This window comes from Copidosoma floridanum, unplaced genomic scaffold (genome assembly GCF_036245765.1).
Source record: "Copidosoma floridanum isolate Cflo_tuat_1 unplaced genomic scaffold, Cflo_Japanese_pri ptg000006l, whole genome shotgun sequence".
Classification (NCBI taxonomy): domain Eukaryota; kingdom Metazoa; phylum Arthropoda; class Insecta; order Hymenoptera; family Encyrtidae; genus Copidosoma; species Copidosoma floridanum.
In genome coordinates this window covers 19,309,555-19,328,020 of record NW_028321883.1, presented here as the reverse complement: position 1 = coordinate 19,328,020, position 18,466 = coordinate 19,309,555, and the positions used below count along the sequence as shown (strand labels likewise).

General features: G+C 41.2%; 1 protein-coding gene and 1 pseudogene across 1 annotated transcript; both read right to left on the bottom strand.

Annotated features, from left to right (window-relative positions):
- Positions 1–2,322: 2,322 nt before the first annotated feature.
- On the bottom strand, positions 2,323–4,998 carry LOC106639404 (glutamate receptor ionotropic, kainate 2 pseudogene; annotated as a pseudogene).
- Positions 4,999–16,714: 11,716 nt separating this feature from the next.
- On the bottom strand, positions 16,715–18,084 carry LOC106639403 (uncharacterized). Its single transcript, XM_014353014.2, has 2 exons — positions 17,454–18,084; positions 16,715–17,235 (listed from the first exon to the last, which is right to left on the bottom strand). Exons 1-2 carry the CDS (start codon positions 18,082–18,084, stop codon positions 16,715–16,717), a joined length of 1,152 nt encoding a protein of 383 aa, XP_014208500.2.
- Positions 18,085–18,466: the final 382 nt, after the last annotated feature.

The window sequence follows — 18,466 nt, the reverse complement described above, 5'->3', positions numbered from 1 at the left end:
TTATGTTTAAAGTATTACTATAGTTTTATTATAGGATCCCCTTTTTTTTTATGCGTCAAGGATGTTATAAGCTACTTTAATTACTTTTTGATGAAATCGCTAAAATTTTCAATTAATGTGTCAATTTATTTCAATTGTCAATAGCTCGGTGATGTAAGAGTGAAGAATTAACCTTCTACAATTATAAAACATCACGTTTTAATGACTCGTTGAATATATTTTTCACAAATATAAAATATCAAACCCTTTATATACTTACCACAACAATTGGGCTGTAGAAAAAAAACCATTATCTCAATCATATATATCAACTTTCTTCTACATTAAAGTGCCCTGAAAATGACGTCAATTATATTAAATCAATTACAAGCGCACTTCAGTGGCTATCGTCGAACTGTAGCGAAAATTAGTAGGTCAGATGGAAATGGAGTATTAAAATTAATGGATTCGCGTCAGTTGTACGTGCGCCTTCCCCTTCTTCTCTTCTGGTAGCCTAAATGACTTCATCCTCTGTGTGCAGGGCAACCGAGCGAGTTGACCATCTAAGCGAACACGCCAAAGCGATCGAATTAATCCCTGGAAGTCCGAGGAACATCCGATTCCCAAGGCCGTGCATTAATACAGAAATGGATATGTCGTTTACTGCTAAACTTACGGTTTCTGCCCTCTCTCTCTCTCTCTTCACTTCCTCCTGTTTACTAGATGTATATATATAGCTTTGGGTACAGACTCGCGCATCCCCAGCACAGATACAATTCGTCAAGAGACATGCTCCTTAAGAGGAATTCGATGTAGAGTTGTTGGTTTGTCTCCCGAAAGCGGATTACCTAAGTGTGTTTCTGCCTTCACCTCGTGCCTTTTTGTCGGTGGATCGAAGAAAGCAAGTATAGAGAGGATGTACAGAAAGCGCTCGGCTGCTGAGACGGGGAGGCGAGCGGTTTTCTTGCGCAACGTATACCGTGTGAAATATCCCATACGCGGCGATAACTCAGCAGTGGCACTCTTCTCCAGTGTAACCAATCAAACAGCTCCGTGAATAAAAATTTTGTGAGCGTGTGTTACTTTTTTATATTAATATTACTCTTGGGGTTTATGGTGGGTTAGTGATTAATGAAATTTGAAGCTTGTTTAAAGTAATTTTTATTTACTCGTCAAATGATTTCGAGGAAGGACATTCATAACGAGACTAAATAAACCCTTATTAGAGAACGATGGCTGCTATCAGTCATGATACATGTATTAGAAAGATATATTTATTCAATTTTTAATCTATAGCTCTGCCAAACAAGTATACAAATTTCAATCCACATATGTTGTCTGTCAAGAGATTTACAGTTGGCTAGTCATTTTCGTAAATTCCGAACCCAGACTTGCTGGGAAATTCAATCGAGAACAACCTGTATACTACTTTTCCTTTCTCTGTTTCTTTCGTTCTGTCTTTTTTGCTTCTGTAGGTGAGCTTTTGTTGCACTGCCACCGTATTATGATTTCATTGCATCGCATGTCGTAGACATTTCTCAGACACAGGTCTTTTTTCGTTAGAAAATACTGAATATTTCTCTGATATGATGAAAAAAATTACTCCACGCAAATGTTACCATCAAATAGAGGAGAAAATCTTAGAGTAAACTTCATAAAGGCCTTCTGGTTTGTACCATACTTGGCCTTCAAAAATATGCATAGAAACGGAAACGTAAAGATATATTATTTTAAACGTTACTTCGTATAAAAGTGGTCGTACTGGTATAATAAGTAATATTAGTAATTTTTATACGATACAAAATACATTTCTAAAGAAGTAAAAATCATTAATGTTTAACGCAGATATTTACACTTAAAATACAATTTGATCTAAAATGTATGACATTCTACGAAAAAGAGGAACAGTGTAAAGTCTTGTTTCCATAACGCAGCACGTAAATGAAAATCTAGCCTCTCATTTTTTACTTTCATTCTCATTTTACAGCTAGGAGGTTTTAAATTTCAAGTTAACGTTTTTTTATTTTCACTATTTACACTAACGCAAATAAGTTGTGGATTTAATTTTTTAGAACGAAGTTCTTTATTTTGTACCATACCGACAACGGCTAGATAATCTTATAAATTGTGAGAAGAGTAATTAAAAAAATTAAATAATATTTATAAAAATATACAGTAATTGTGTAAAATAACTAAAAATAATTAAAAATTAGCTTACAACAAATTTATTCCACGTTTTTAAAAGTACTGGTAAATAGGCGCAGATAATTTACGTTAATCTTTATTATTACGTATGATCCAAAAAATGCGACAAAAATTTCATTGTACACTTCTGAATAAAATTCAGCTTGCGAATGGTGCTGACTCTTCTATAGAGCCAAGCTTACCATTCTCCCGTAAAGATGTATTTGCACTATTGTTACTTGTTATCCTAACTGGCTTCGTCTCAGCTTTCAAATCAATGGCAAACTTGAGTTCGGCAATAATCGCCTCCCAAGGTGTTATTTTTTCCTCAATCGCAACTTTACGAATATTCCACATGAACTCGGCAATGGAAACAAATATCGACAACACACACCCAATCACCAGAATAAGGAAAACACCACCAACATTAGCCATACGAAGTTCGTTACTATTTTCTGGTTCATCGGAGCCATCACACTTGCCACCGCCCATTTCCTTCCACCACTTTTGCTTCAACTGTTGCAACTCGCCTTTTTCTTGAAGATGCAAGATCGCGGTACTGATCATTGTCCGATACGGGGAATTTGGTGGCATAGCTATGCCATATCCCTTGTTGTCGAGCAAAGTTCCTACTTGCTGCAACTTGCAATGCCTCTCTATCTGATACTCAATGGTCGTAGACTCCATGAAAAAGGCGTACTTTCGTTTCCCTTTGAGCACGCGATCGACACCCTCCTCGTTGCTTTTGGTAAACAACGATGGCTTGGCATCCTTCATCGTGTTAAATATTCGCTGATAGAGGGTTGTGTTTGAGTTCTTGAAAAACGAATACGTCGCCCCACCATGTAACGCCCCGTAAGATATTTTGGTCTGCTTGGCTAGGTCCTCGATATCGTTTATCGGATCTTCCATCTTGACAGCCGTCAAAAAGGCTGCCAAGTTGGCAGTGTAGCTGGAAACCAAAATCAGTATGAAGAACCACCAGGTGCCTGCCAACATCCGAATCGAGATCGCACGTGGCAAGATGTCGCAGCCCTGTTGCATAAGCGAACCCATGGTGAACCACATAGAGTTCATTAGCGTGAAACTATTCTCGAGCTCCTCGGGCTCGGAGTCGCAAGGATGTGGATTGATCCACTCACCTGGTGCGATTCGAGCTTGGAAAAATAACATCAGTGATATCAGCAAGTACGCAGTGGCCATGTACATCCAGACCTCGGGCGAGAAAGGAGACATGAAGGAAAAGAGATCGGGGTCCACGTCGTCGGCTTTCCTAAATAGAATACTAATGCCCAGATTCATGAACGGGGCCGTGAAGTCTACGGCACTCTGTCGCTCGGACGTGATCGACAAGTCGCATATGGCAAAGTCAGCTTTGAATTCGAGCAATTGCTTTATTAGACCATTCCATTGTTTGGTGAGGGAATTTAAGGTACCGTGGGTATTGTCCTGAACGATTTCCAGGTCACATCTTATCCCTAATAATTCCTCGATCTTCTCGATGAGGTCAATGCAGTATCCTTCGTACCTTTTGTCCCCGATCAACTTTCCAGATGACGATCCATCTTCGACCAACATCACGTAAGGCCTTCCCACGAGCGTGGTGACTTTGAACACCTTGCTCTTGATCGCTTCCGCTAACGTGACATTATCCTCGTTCTCGTTTTGATTGATCCATAACTTATTGTTCCTCCACTTGCCAACTTCGACGGTACGTCCAGCCTGATTCTTGACGATGTCCAGTTCAAACTCCCTTTTTCCTCCGTCTTTGAACACCATATAACCGGTCTTTCTTCCGTACTTGGTCTTCTTCAATATTTCCATTGTGACATTCAATCCCATGTCGTACTTAGCATCGCCATTGCACGATAGTGGCTTTGGATATATCGAAGAGTCGTAATTATTGTCACTGGAATTAAGATTTTTGAAAACACTTATCATAGCCTCGTTGAACACGAACACCGAGTCGTATAACAAAGCTGCCTCTACGGACATGATCGAGTCATCTCTGATGAACTTAAACTGGGTAATGTTAGCCACAGAATCCTTGGAAATCAGCTGCCCAATGTCCACAGTTGTCGAATCGAGGTTCGTGATCAGGCACATGAAGTAATCGCTCATCAGGTTCATCTTCGTCATCGTGTCCAGGACTTTGAACAAATTGTCATTCTCCACGTCCATAACGATACTGTATTGAGACGAGAGATGGATATCCTTGACAAAACTCTCGTACACGCTGTCTCGCTCCACCTTGGTTTCCAAGGTCTTGATTTTGGACATGGGCTGCAGCTCTCTTATCGTAATGATGTAATTTTTCCGGTCCTTGTTCTTCATGGCCTCCTGGATGCGGGACAGCGCATCGGTGGTCTGGTATATGTAGGTGTACGAATGCCAGTTCATATGCTTAATGGTCTCAGCGATCGCCAGCTCTAGTGACTCGCCATTCGGGTACAAATTAACACTCCTAGCAAGGTCATCGTCATTGTGCCGGAAGCTGAACTCCAAGTGGGGTATGTAGAAACGTGCGGCTATACTCGAGACGACGTTGCGAGTTTGCGCGTTTCGTGGACCAAATATCGCTGCCACTCCCTGCTCGAGTAGCTCGCAAACCGCCCCCGCTGTTTGGAAGCTTTCTAACTCTACGCCCGTCTTTTTGATGACCTTGAGATTCAAAAAGCTGTTCTGCTCGTCGTCCAGGTCGCGTATGGCCTGGTCGAAAGCTCGTTCTAGCTCGTCGTCACCCTCGTGGAAGATAACACCGATTCTTATGTTTTGCACTATTCCTGAAGAAGCCGCAACGAGCGCGAGCAATCTCAGAGTAATTAAAGCTCCCATGGTCGAAACGCACGTATTTTCACGATTCGTCGAGAAGCATTTATTTATAGTTTGACTCCTCGAAGGTGTTTTTTTCACTTTGGTTGGTAGAGTATGAGTTTTCGTTGCAAGGATTAAAAATTAAAAGTTTGTTTTTATCGCGATAAACGCATTTTCGTCGTACTTTATTGGTGTGTAAATATGAGAAAAAATTTTTCGACCTGCGTTCGTACGGCTCTTGCTGTTGACTGAGACTCCACGCATGTGTTTTTCAAGCGAATGGTTTAAAAATAGAGTCTCAGATCTTCGGGAGTAAACTTTTACCGTCGGCTCGACGAGAATAGACTAGTCGATCTTATATTGTAGGATAAAATATGGTTGGAAATTATCGTTTGCTTCCAAAATTATTTTAAAAATTCAACAAAAAACATTTGTGTGGGCAACAACAACATAACTTGTTAACTTACACATAATTTCATAGTACACACACTTTTTACAAGTAACTTAAATTTTTTCATCAACAATTTCATCTTTAACAAAGATATAAAAAACATCAGATTGTCTTTGTTAAACAACTTTTTTTCAATAAATATATGAAAATAAGTTATTAGCTCCTAATTGATGAAATTTATTACATTAAACCTGCGAAATTTATCCGTTATTTTGATGAAAATGGAAAAATGTATTGTAAACGTTGATTGCTTGAAAAACATAAATATTTCTTTATCCTGACAGGGGCCGAGGATGAGAAAAATCTTTCAATAGGCTTTTCAAAGGGGAAAAGGGGCTCACCGATGTTTCACGGACACGGATTTCTCATCGAAATAAACGTGGATAAATTTTATTGTTTTTCCGAAAGCCCAGTACCCATCGTCCAAAAGGGGGTCTAGCAAAAGTTTTCTCCTTCCATCCGTATATGGGCGTGCAAGCGCCCAGTCAGCGTTTTATGACAACAGTTTGACGTATATCGACGATAGCTGGAAAAGTATGGGATTCTGTACACTGAAAATGGACGCGGCACACTGGTGTGTGCGTGTCCGTGTGCCAACATTCGTCTTTGCAAATTCATCTCTCGGGATAACCGAATGGTCTATGTTTTTTGCAGGGGTGCGTTTATTCCTTTTTTTTTATCGAAGTACAACAACTTTTCTGTCAAAAAAAGGCTGGTCGAGAGACCTTTGGCGTGCTGAAGTACCTGTCGTTTTTGTTTTTTATTATTTTTAATTTCATTGAAAGGTTCTTTTAAGAGTTTTAAAATAAAACATTGTTTTTACATGAGTTTCAGTTTGTTATAATTTAGCTGGAAAAATTTTATGGGTCCATCATATTTTTGTTAATGAAATTTCGTACTTTGTTCTTTTTTATTTTGTGTTTTACGTTTTATGTTTTATATTTTTCCAAAATAACATTCGGTGATAAAAATATATTTGGAAAATCCACAAGATAATGCTGGATAATTTTTTTTTTTTCATATTTTCGTAGGTTGAAATAAACACGCACACAGGTTTTGAATGTATTATATAATTATTCAGGCTGTATTCGCCTTAAAAGCGAAATTATCTTATTATCTCCATAAACCAGATAATTAAGGGCTGTCAAGGTGATTGAAAAAAAAAAAAAAATCTCTTTGACTTAATACGCGCGAATCAAGTTTAGTGTAAAAAAGCTGTCACTGCCATTGATCCATTTCAGCTTTAAGAAATAAGCTACTACTTTACACATCACTAGAAATTCCATCAAATTCTGTAACTCTGTAATTACAAGATCAACACTGCCACTATTCCGTCTTGGAAGCAATCTCACCAAGTAGCTGGAATCAAACTCCCCGAGAGCACATGCACGCGTCTACTGCACGATCGTCGATCTTTCTCGTATGCCGTGCCGAGCGGAGGAGGAGGAGGAGTTGCGGGCTTTATTTTATTGCACAGCTGATTGATCGCGGGACGAATCGAGGCGCAGAGCACCCGCAATACCCCAAGATTGCATCTTCGATGCACGTGTAGACCGACGCGTGCTCGCAGCCGATGCTTTCCTTAGCTCCTATATATACACCTACTATACTCTCGCTTTCGCCTATTGTGCGTCTCTCGGCCTCTCTTTTATCTCTCGCGGTTTTATTGCCGGTGCGCTTTCACTCTTCCCTCGCCGAAGGGTTATGCCCGTCTGGATGGATTTACGGGGCGCACGCCAACCATTGTTTGTTCTTGCGCGTAAATGGTGCATAAGCGCGGATGCAAATGCCAACTTTACGCTTATCCTCAAAGTGATTACTCTAAAAGTTGGGATGATGATGATACCGCGGGGAGAAAACTTTTATTCGTCTGAATCATTTAACAAGCGCGTTGCGCAAATTGTTGGTACGTCTTGGTTCTGCAAGTGGATGTATACATCTCTTAAAATGTAACTCGGGGAAAATTGCATTACGTATGAGCGAATTTCCGTGTTTCCGAGCTCCTGTGTCAAATTAAACGAATTGGAGTTAAAGTTGAAGTTGAAGCGAGCGTACTCAGATGAATGGAAAATTTTCTTATCGCTACGTTAAATTACGGGATGGTGCTTCAACGTAGGTATTATTTACTCAATACTTATTTCATGTGTTGCTTTTTTGAAGGATAAAATAAGCAATAACCATCCACACGTCCAAAGTTCATTTTTTTTGTCCGTGTGGAATAATTGTCGATATTTGCTCTCTATTCGTTAAATTTGCAAGAGAAGCAAGAAGAGCAGAGGATGGGTGAAAAAAAAGGAAACGGAGCGAGAGCGCGTGCCCGCTCACTCCACGGAAACGATTCATCGAGATTTCGTATTGAAATCACGCTCTGCTCTGTTTGATTTCCTTGATTTCGACCCTCCTCGGGTTTATACGCGATGCCCCAAGGCTAGGGAATATCCGACGAATCGCAAGAGCTTTCGTTAGATGAAATTTCATTAAGCTCGCCATTCTTCGATGTATAGGTATCATCGAGCTATCGAGCTCGTAGTAGGGCACGCGTCGATCGTGCTGATAGTATACTCGTATATTTCTCGAAACATCAAAATTACGACGTATTACTCAGACTTCTCCGTTGAAAATGAAGACAATCAATGGCAAACAAAAATCACGTTGGTAGACAACCATAAAAACTAGGGAGAGAAGTGAAGAAGGGTTAAATATGTAAGGCACGATAGCAAGTAAGATGGAATATAAAGAGAGTCAATCAACCTCGATGCACAACATCACAGGGTAGAAACCTCTGGTGTGTAGGTATACAAAAAGGAAAAAGTAAATAATATTCACAAAGGAGCATGAGGTTAGGAAACAAATAAACCTAGCATGGAAGAAAAAGGAGGAAAAAAGACAAGGTACACAAGCCACCACGAGCAGGATAAGCGGCCTTCGTCGTATGGATGCCTGGGGAATAACATCGAGGCGTAGATGCGTAAAGTGCACACACGTGGGACAAAAGAGGAGAGCAAAAAGGCGTTGCCCAGGGCTGGAAGTAACGAGCGCCAAGCACGAGAGGAAAAGCTCAGATATATATATATATATATATATATATATATATATACTCGCATATAAATGCACTGGCAAACACGTGTAACCACATCAAGCCGTTGGGTGCGTTTACGGGTCTAATGGACACAAGGTTGTTGATGCCGAAGGTACGACATGTCGATATTTCGGGGGTATACGGGCCATATGGCGTGTGGCGGGTGACCCTCTCCCCCCGCCGTCATTTTCCTTTTGTCGTCAAAACCGATCGAAGGGCATTAAGGTGCGCGGCCCAATCGCCCGTAAAAACTCCCGCTAAGTAGAGCACGCGAGCTCGGCACCAATACATTTGGCGTGAATTATGAGAAGAGGAGGAGGGAGTATAGCTGGTTTTTAGGGTGCAGCTTGGGGATGGCTGGCTGTGACAACCCGTATCGACTTGTTTTTGTGCGTATTGAAATTATTGCAACGAAAGAAGTGAGGTTCGATCGTTTTGGCGCACTGATGTGACTAATGAATATTTTTTTGCGTACATTACAGCTGCGTCAATAGGTGCGAAGGGAATATCCATCGATGATTGGGGTTGGAGTAATATTTCATTAGCTTGGGTTTGCCCTGAAGCTATTTAGGATTACCAACTATCATAAAATTGCACTTACCAAAACGTTGTAGTGACTCATCTTTTGGGAGAAACGTTATTGAAACTACGTCATTGCAGTGGTTACAATAAAAAGCGCCAATTCGCCAAATCCTGTCGCATCGTAATAACTCAAATAAAAAAAAAGCTCGACAGCCAATTAATTAGCCGGCCGGTCCATTTCAGTGGCCATTTGGCAATTGCCTAGTCGAGCTGAAGTAGTCCCTACACTCCGACCCCGAGTAATCTCAAAAAGTGTATTCGCAATCGAATAAAATCATCCCCAAGTGCGCCCGCTCATACTTGCTAACTGCGACATTTAGCAGAGTAGTAACATCATATCGCGTAACATATATCATACACGGCCCCATGCAACGCTGATTCGATGATACCCTCCTGCCTCTCGTTTTCTGCCCATTTATATATGTATATATATATATATATATATATATATATATATATATATATATATATACTCAGCACACGTATACATACGTAACGCATGGTTCGAAAATTCTTTCTGCGCGTCGCAAGTGTGCGCAAACACACACGCACCAGCACAAGGGTAGACCTTCCACGTTTTCTTTCCCTCCCCTGAATCAAAGCTCGCTCCCTCTCGTCTAGCCTCCTTGTTTCCAACTTGCCTCGTCCCCAGCCACGCAGACGAAGGCGCAATAATAATGAAAGGAGCCTCCTTTTTCTGCAACGTCGTCATATTTCTCTCCCCCCCCCTTTTTTTCCTTCTCTTAGTCTCCACACTCTAGCTACTGCTACTGCTTATAGCTGCCTGTATGTGCGTTGTACTACGTGAACTTTTGCCGACGAGATGCTTGAGGCTGACTCCACAATGCTGATTCTGAGCTCCTTCGTGCCCGGAGATGAAAAATTGCGAGAAAATAAAAAATTTCCTCCGTGCGACCGCGACTGCTCTGACGATTAACTTGATTGCGCCGTCTGGGTGCGAGGTACCTTTTTTTTTTCTCCTTGTCTCTGCTTGCCCGACGTCGGAAAACAAGATGAAAATGTCTGTGTGAAAGTAGATTTGAGAAAATTAAAAAAATATTCATGCTTGAAACTAATAATAATGTTTCAACCCCTTGTTTTAGCTTAAAGTTGATGTCACGAGTAATATATATTTACTGGTTTACTTTATATGGATGTACTCGAGCTTGAAAAATACTGCGATTTCAACTATAATGTAAACCTACATTGATTACAAGTAATGCGAATCAAAGAGTATAAGAGATTAATGGTACAGTAAACTTAAAACTCAAAACTGATAGGCATAACAAGTATTCGAAAATAAACTATGAAAAGTAAAAGTAAACCTGTAATAAAAATAGATGAACAAAGCTGCTATAAGTAATGATTAGCAATAATAAATAATAAAGATTACGACACTGTAATAAACAATGGTAGACTCGTGATCAGCAATCATTAGTAATTATGTGCAAACTTGTGATAAACAGTGAGAAGTGATTATAATCAGTGTTAAATGTAGTTTAGTTTGCAACTAGAAGTAACAATCAATTATTAGTTGATGTGTAGTGTTGATACACTGATAATCAGTGATAAATAATGGTACCTCAAATAATGATAATATAAGTGAAACTGTGCCAGTCAGGGATTTACATCAATAGTTAGTGATACACGATTGATAATAAATAGTCAAGAAGCATAATCTTGTAATAAGCAGTAATAAGCAAGTAAATTCGTCATATTAACTCGCAATTATACCGAGTGGAAGTCAGTGATATTCAATAATATCAAAACGAGAAATAATAAGTTTCGTGATTGCCAGTAATACACGATGATGGTTTATTATAAACAACAACGAGCTTGTAATAAACAACAACAAATGGTAATTGAATCGCGATAGTCAGTGGTAACCGCACAATGGTAATGAGATGAAAACAATGATAAAATTGTATAAGTAGACTTGCGACAAGTCTGTTGCATTGTTGTATTGTTCAATGATGAAAGATAATGAAATTAAGATGAGAAATGATCAATAATTGACAGCTTGTGACAAACAGTGAAGCGTAACAGAAAGAAATAAAAACAACAAATAATTCCTGGTTATTTCATTATTTTCCATGGTCCAAACTCTCATTACAATTAACGTTCAGTAATCCAATAGTCCTTTGATTGAGATGATAAAACCAAATTGAGCACACACACCCTCAAACAAATCAAGACAAGTTATATCATTTGTCCGAAATTCTTCAGTTCTTTGATAAATCTTGATGTATGGAATACAATCCAAAACTACAGAGCTCCTACTTCGTTACAGTGATAACCATCGGAGATTAATTGCTCAGCATTTTTCACGTGAATCTATTTACTCCTCTTCGTTCTTCAAATAATTAGATAAGTCAATCGTGAGATAACAATACTCGATCAAAGCCCGCACGTTGTATACGTATCAGTCCATAGGAACAGTCGTAACTCATTCAGGCAGATGATGTAATAACTCTTGCACGACTGGACGTATTGTTCGTAGTAAGATTTAACTTTTTCTACTACAGTAAATAAAAAAGAAAAGAAAACATTAAAAAAGTTTCCACCGAACATCATATTGTGCCAGTGCGATTCACGATGTGAACGTTGCTTAAGGGGTGAACAGACGACGTTTCCGTGTCCCAACTGCGGTAGCTTGAGCTTCGTGTAATGCACACACGGGAGGAGCTCAGACTTTTGCAAACGAGCAAGCAGGAGAGAAAGAGAAACTGTCGCAGGAGCTCGGCGAAACAATGACCCGATGAGATAGAAGCTAGCGGGTGGAGGGAGGGAGCGAATAAAAGGTCGGAAGGCACGTCGAGAAACTCGCCTCGTGCGCTGCTGGAGTCTAGCTCGTGGATGAGTATATATACTCGTGAGTCTAGTGCTGCCGGGTTATACGCGATGAGATAATATCCGTGTGGGAGGGACGCGCTCATTTGGCTCGAGTTGTTACACATGTCGTGATAATAAAGGATGCGCTGGGGTCACGGGAGTCGTTGTTTTTATTTTCACTGTATTTCGTGAGAAATACTATTCTCTCTGTAGCGAAAAGTTATGTTTATTTTATCGCGTCTATAACCTTACATTTATATCGAACGAAGTCCGTAAAATTGTAGTTTATATATGAATTTCACGTTTGAAGAACAAATAAACTCAAGACCACTTTTAATCAGAGCACTTTACAAAGCAACGGCAACAAATACGACTCCTCCAGAGCAGCAGAAAAGAATCTCTTTAGGTTTCACGTGCAAAAGGTTTTTTGCTCTTGAGATGGTCATTTTTTTCCTTTTTTTTTTTTTTTGTTCTTTTTTTTTGTTTTTTGTTTTTTTTTGCAAAACTCCGTGCGCGTACTAGCACACGTTTAAGCGCGTAAGCGACGAGGAGGCGCGGATACCTCAGATCTGACACAAAGCAAATGAAGCACGAAAAAGTGCCATTGCCATGGACCATTTGTGTTATACATACAAAAGATGTGTAACCTTTCGTGCGTCCCGCTGTGGAGGGAGAGGGGAAAGCGACTCGCGCGTAAATTCTTGTCAGGACGCGCCTTGGTCAGTCCTTTTGGTCGAAGTGCTTTTTGAAAAGAAAGGGGGACGTATAAAAAAAGGACATTACAGACGCAGGCGGTTTGCGTACTTTTGGTACAACTAGTATGGTACGAGAAATTGATTTCTTGTCGCTATACCAAAGGAAACATTGTTTATGAAAATGCTTCAAGTGTTTTTAATGTACAATAATTAACTCTGTATCCAAATTCATTACCAACACCATACTATGAATGGCACAGTATAAATACCCGTGAAACTTACAGGACATCTCACAAACGAAAGAATGATCCATCAACCACCTTTTCGCAAAACCAGTTCAACAACGATTTATGTAACGCATTCCGACCAAAATATGACCTCGTGAGCCAACTTGTTATAACAACACTACGAAGAAAAAGGGATCACCGAGCTCTTAAAGACACGCTTGCCGAATAAAGGCACTCCAGCTTTTTTACGACTCGGGCGAATTCATTTTTCACTCTCCCCCTCCTTCTGCTCATGAAAAAAAAAAAAAAAAAAAAAAAAAAAGAAACGAGGAACAGCCATCGTTTAGCACACGTGCCATTAAGACGGATATCATTCGACCATTGAAAACACTCGCTCTTTCGACTTCTTTTCGTGGTACCACCGCGGTAACGTTGTAGCGTATACCCTAGAAAATTGAAATACGCGCAGGTGTATGGCCTCACAGCACAGCAGTAGTTGAAAGAAAAAGCCCACGCTTTTTTTTCGATCCCGGCTATTTTTCACGTGGCCTCCTTCCGAGACCATTAGAACGCGTATACACGGGGAGTTTTTGCTCCGCCCTTCAACGCAACCTCTCGTTCTCTCGTCGTTTCGCGTCCCTGTTTTTTCGTGCTGAGAACTATCGCCGAGGCGGGGGTGTGCACGACCCTGCAACGTTCGTGTGAGAGCGAAAAAATTCCGGACGCCCGCTGCCGGTGGAAAGGCGTCGGGAAACAAAGCTTGCCTCGGTACGCTTGCCCCCGCGATTCATAAAAAAATACCCTTCCGGGTCAATGAGTCCTCCCTTCCGGCCAACACTCGTCTCTCCTGTCGGGCGTTTTTTCACCTTTGAAAACGTTTTCCTGAAAATGGCTCTGCTTACAACCCCCTAGGGCTGCTGTTCTTACTGTCAATGGTTTTTTTTTTATCGCCGAGCAATACAGATTACGGAGCTCTGCAATTTCGTTAAGTGAATGGAAGAATACATCATTTCGTTTCTGACATGATCAGGTTTTGCAAAATAGGTTAATTATTTTGATTCAATGATACCAGCCTAGATGATGATGTGTTCTTCTGCTCAGGTGACGATTTCTTTTGTTTTTTTTTTTTTCATAGCTGGGACTGAAACATCGTATCGTTTGCGAAACACACGATTCAGCTCGCAAAATTTCTCCAACGCTGGCATTTATCGAGACATCACGTAACGTAGATATATACGTACGCCGAACACCGCACTCCGGGAAGTCGGTTCTCTTTATCGCTCGGTTTCTCCCCGGCACAATCGGAAGCAGCCCATTCTCGCCTCACCAGCGAACAAAACAAAAGAAAAAAAAAAAAAAAAAAAAAATCATAGAACACACTTACAAGAGCAAAAAAAAAAAAAAATACTGTATTCTCCGTCACGTTCGAAAACGCGCCACACGATTCAATCTCTCGTGTCGTATCCAAGCAAGTGGTAAGAGAGAAAGATCGAGGCACACGGGTGTAGCAAAACCGCGACTTTTTTTTTCTCCACCGCTTGCCACACGTCCAAGAGCAGTGCTCCATGTAGTATCTTGGCGTGTGCCGCGGAAAGCTCTTGGTCCGTGGTATCTCTCAAGACCATCGGGGCTTTCGCCAACGGACGATAGTCCAACCTTATTGTCACGTGGACGCTTTAAGTGGAGGACGTCGACGAGCTACTTTTTTTTACCAACGGGGCAAGAGCAGCAGAGTAGGTTTGAGAAACAGAGACACGTTCTCGCACATATCTCTTTCTCGGTAAACCAGCTGACTACAGAGCTTTTTGTCCTCTCGTGTCATGCTACCTCCTCTCGCTGACCTATTCTGCTCTCGTCTGCTCGGATAATTGATACCTTTCATGGTTGGATTGCGGCTTGTCTCATTTTTTCATACACGAGTTAAAATTAAGCGACGTGTTTTATTACGTGGAAAAAATAAAATTAAAAGCAAACTCAACCTGTATCATCTCTCGAGCGGGTCGTGAAATAATCATTGGCGTCGAGTAATAATACCAACGAAGAGAGAAATTGAATGCCCGTGTATTAATCATCGCGGAAGCTCGCAGACACAAGCAACAAGCCGTGGGGCATAAGTCTCGGGGCGTCCGAGAAATCGCATACAGTTTCCTTCGAATACGCGCGCGATTTATCGCAGCCACTTTTTACTTTTACCGCTCTACTCCCCCCTTTTGCTCGCCCGTATATTTATAATATTCCCGGGAGCAAAAAATCACGACATTTTTCTCCCCGCGCGACTTCCTGGCTCGGGACTCCTGCCTTCCCTCCCCCCTTCCCCACCCTTTACGCGTAAACAATGGGGTTTTTTCTCGATCCGACTGGACCGTGTAATTCCATTAGGACGCCCCGACTGCGGGCGATTTCTCCCCGTCGATGGGTCCCGCTCAATCTTGGGGGAAATAGTCGCTCGCTTCCGCCGTACATCCAGGCCGTCTCGCCCCTCAAACTTTTGCGAGAAATGCCCGGGTAAGACGATTTTGTTTGGGCAGCGATGTTCATTTACTTCCACGATCCTGTGTGTTTTTAGATAGTTCTCGTTTATTGCTGTTTTACGAACTTTTGGGCTTTCTGCTTAACTTGGGTGGTAATCATGACACAGAGATGTCTCCGTACAGGGAATAACACTGTATTTTTTGAGGAGCTTTTCACGTCCATGTACATATATTTTCTTGGATGCATGAAGTATCAGTTAACGCAAAACAAGCTCGGAATGAAGAAATGTTCTCTGAAAGCGCCCTCGCAAGCAAGTCCTTGGCTTTGAGAACGTCAAAATTTTACTGTCGGGTAATCTCCCTGTGGTCCCTCTTTACTCCCCTCCCGTAGAAAGTACACCATACGATATACCTCGGCTCGGGGTGTAATTGCTTCGAAAATGGACTTGTCGGGGGACCTCGCAGACGTAATAATATGCAAGAACATATTGCTCGAGGGTCTCGTCGTCGCCGAAGTTGCCAAACATCCCATTCCGCGCTCCTTCGGCTATACAGTAAACGCGGTGTGTACGTGTATACGCAGACCAGCGGTCCTGGAATGTTGCCCACTGGATTTCCGTCCCTCCCACGATCTTCCCTCGTAAAGGCGGCTCGTTTACGCGTGAACTTAAGCTGGAGGAGTCTTGCCAGGGTATAAAAAAGTTTCCCGAATTAAAAGCTCGGGTACGCGTGCTCGCCGGAAAGATTGCGGCTGAGTGTGGCAAGATAAGGCCGGGTCTTTTCTTTCCTCCCGGTTTATCGGATGATTTGTCTTGCCGCACGTGCAGAAATTTTATTGCCATTGTTGACTAACCGATTCAGGAACTCGATGTTTTTTTCTTTTTAACTGATCTATCGTGGTAATGAACTGCAGTTTGAATGGTCAATAATTAAGGTATAGGTATGGTGTCTGTTTTTTTATCAGAGCGAATATCAATATTCTGTGGTATATCTCTATAACATGCGTACTTGGTAGTACAAGGACATTGTTGTCATTTGGCCGTAACTGAAACTTAACAAATACAAAAATTAAAATATCATCTAGCCATGGGTTAAAATGTGGCAGCATGATTTTTCTCATAATTTTCTGTATAACATTGTTCACCGTGACAGTATTTATCATATTCAGTGTAATCATCACATTAAATTATTTAATTATAATAACTACAAAAATGTACAACTATTCCCTATTTTCATTGCACAAGAGTCATTGTTTGGTCAATAGTTATTTTATGCAACTTAGTTAATATCAATTTTCATCGCTACAACACTTCATGAATCTCAAATTCGTCCACACCAATTGACCTCGTGCGCATATCTGGCAATTGCATCGAGCCTCGAATCGTCATATATGCACCATACTAAAACCCAAGCTGGTCGGCCGGCCCGACGCACTTGTTGTTGACGACGGCGGAGCATGTAGTGCTGACGCAAAACAGCCCCTCCCTGATCTTGAAGGTATTAATTTCGAAAACGTTCTCGCAAACGTACTCCTGGAACTTGATGGGCGATGAGACTTCGCCCAACCTATTGATCAGCTGCACATAGGTCACCGGGTACGTGCCGACGGGATCGTTGCTCAAGATCGTCACCACGAGAGCCTCGCCCGAGCCGAGCCGGATAATCGAGTAGTACTGGAGGAAGCTGTCGTAGTAGAGATTAACCGCAACCTCGATGCCCATGCTGCCGTCCAATAGCATGCACTCGAGCTCCTGGTCCGAAAATCGAAAGCACGTGCTCGCGCTGCCGGCATCATCATCGTACCAATACACCAGGCTGTCATCGTAGTTGAGACGGAGCTCCCGCGTCTGGCTGAGTTTCGAGTCGTAGTAGCGCAGCACTGAGCTGTTCAGTTTCGTGTTCATTATCATGTACAGGTAACCTGAGGAAGAACGTTTACCTAATTAAATTAAAGCTCTTCAAAAAATGACGTGTTGCATACGTGTATACTTATTAACAACATCACATTTGCCACATTAAACTTGAAATTTTTTAATACGTGATTAATTTTACTTTCTTATGAAATAAAAAAAAAAGCTTCTGTTATTCTTGGTTCATTTTTTTTTTTAATAATTACGATTCAATCATCAAATAACCCACCGTCACTGGCATCGAAATCCTTCTTTGTCATCAAATTCCAGTTCTCGTCTTCGTAAGGAAGCATCAGTTTCTGGTAATCATTTAGCAAAGTCAAATCGTTGCCGTATCTAAAATTACATATGGTCTCTGGCACGCAGTAAACATTGCTTTTTAAAAAAAAATCGAAGCAATCCTTGTACAGAACTATGTTCATGATGTTCTTCGCAATTATTAAGGGAGCATCGAGTATTATGTTGGTAAAATCGTAGGTGCACTTTTGTGGATCGATCACGTACAGCCAGACGTTGGTAAAGTTCGCTTCCTTCTTCGATTTGGCCTCGAGTACGGCTACGAGCACGTTATCGTTCCCCATACCTTCCGCAAACACTGGGACGACTTTGTTTCGGTGCTTTTTTATCTGGGGTACAGGCACTTCGCAGGGTTTGCCCAGTAACCTTGAGGACTCGAGTTTTATGCTGAAATTCAACGGAAAGGTAACGAAGATCAGGCTTTCCTGAACTTTTGCGATCATTGGAGAGTAGTACGTGTCCCTTGTGTAAATCATCCACTCACTCGTAAAGTTGAACTCCCCGAACTTTTGCATCTTGACATTCGCGAAGAGACACGACAGGACGAACAATGGTATTTTCATCACAACAGTGGTTTTTTGTTTTTTTTTTTTGTTTTCGCCTCTGAAAATGCAATATCAACGACACGCACGGCTCGGCAGACTCTTAAAAACTAGTTTGATTCACAACCATCTAATATTCATTTTGCTCGAAAAATGCCTCATTTTGGAAGGCTCTTGGAGTATTTTTTATATAATCACAAGTTCTCTCCCCTTTCATTTCCTCTTTTGGATTTATCACTATCACATCCGTCGCTTTCATGCTCTGCCATTCTGCGCAAAAAAAGGCAATAATCTCATATTCCGATGTAATATTATAAAATGTGTCTCTATTGTCCTTAGCTGTTACTTTCATTATATTTTTTCTGGCAGGCGTATTTTTTATCGATTCAGAGTCGATGTCACA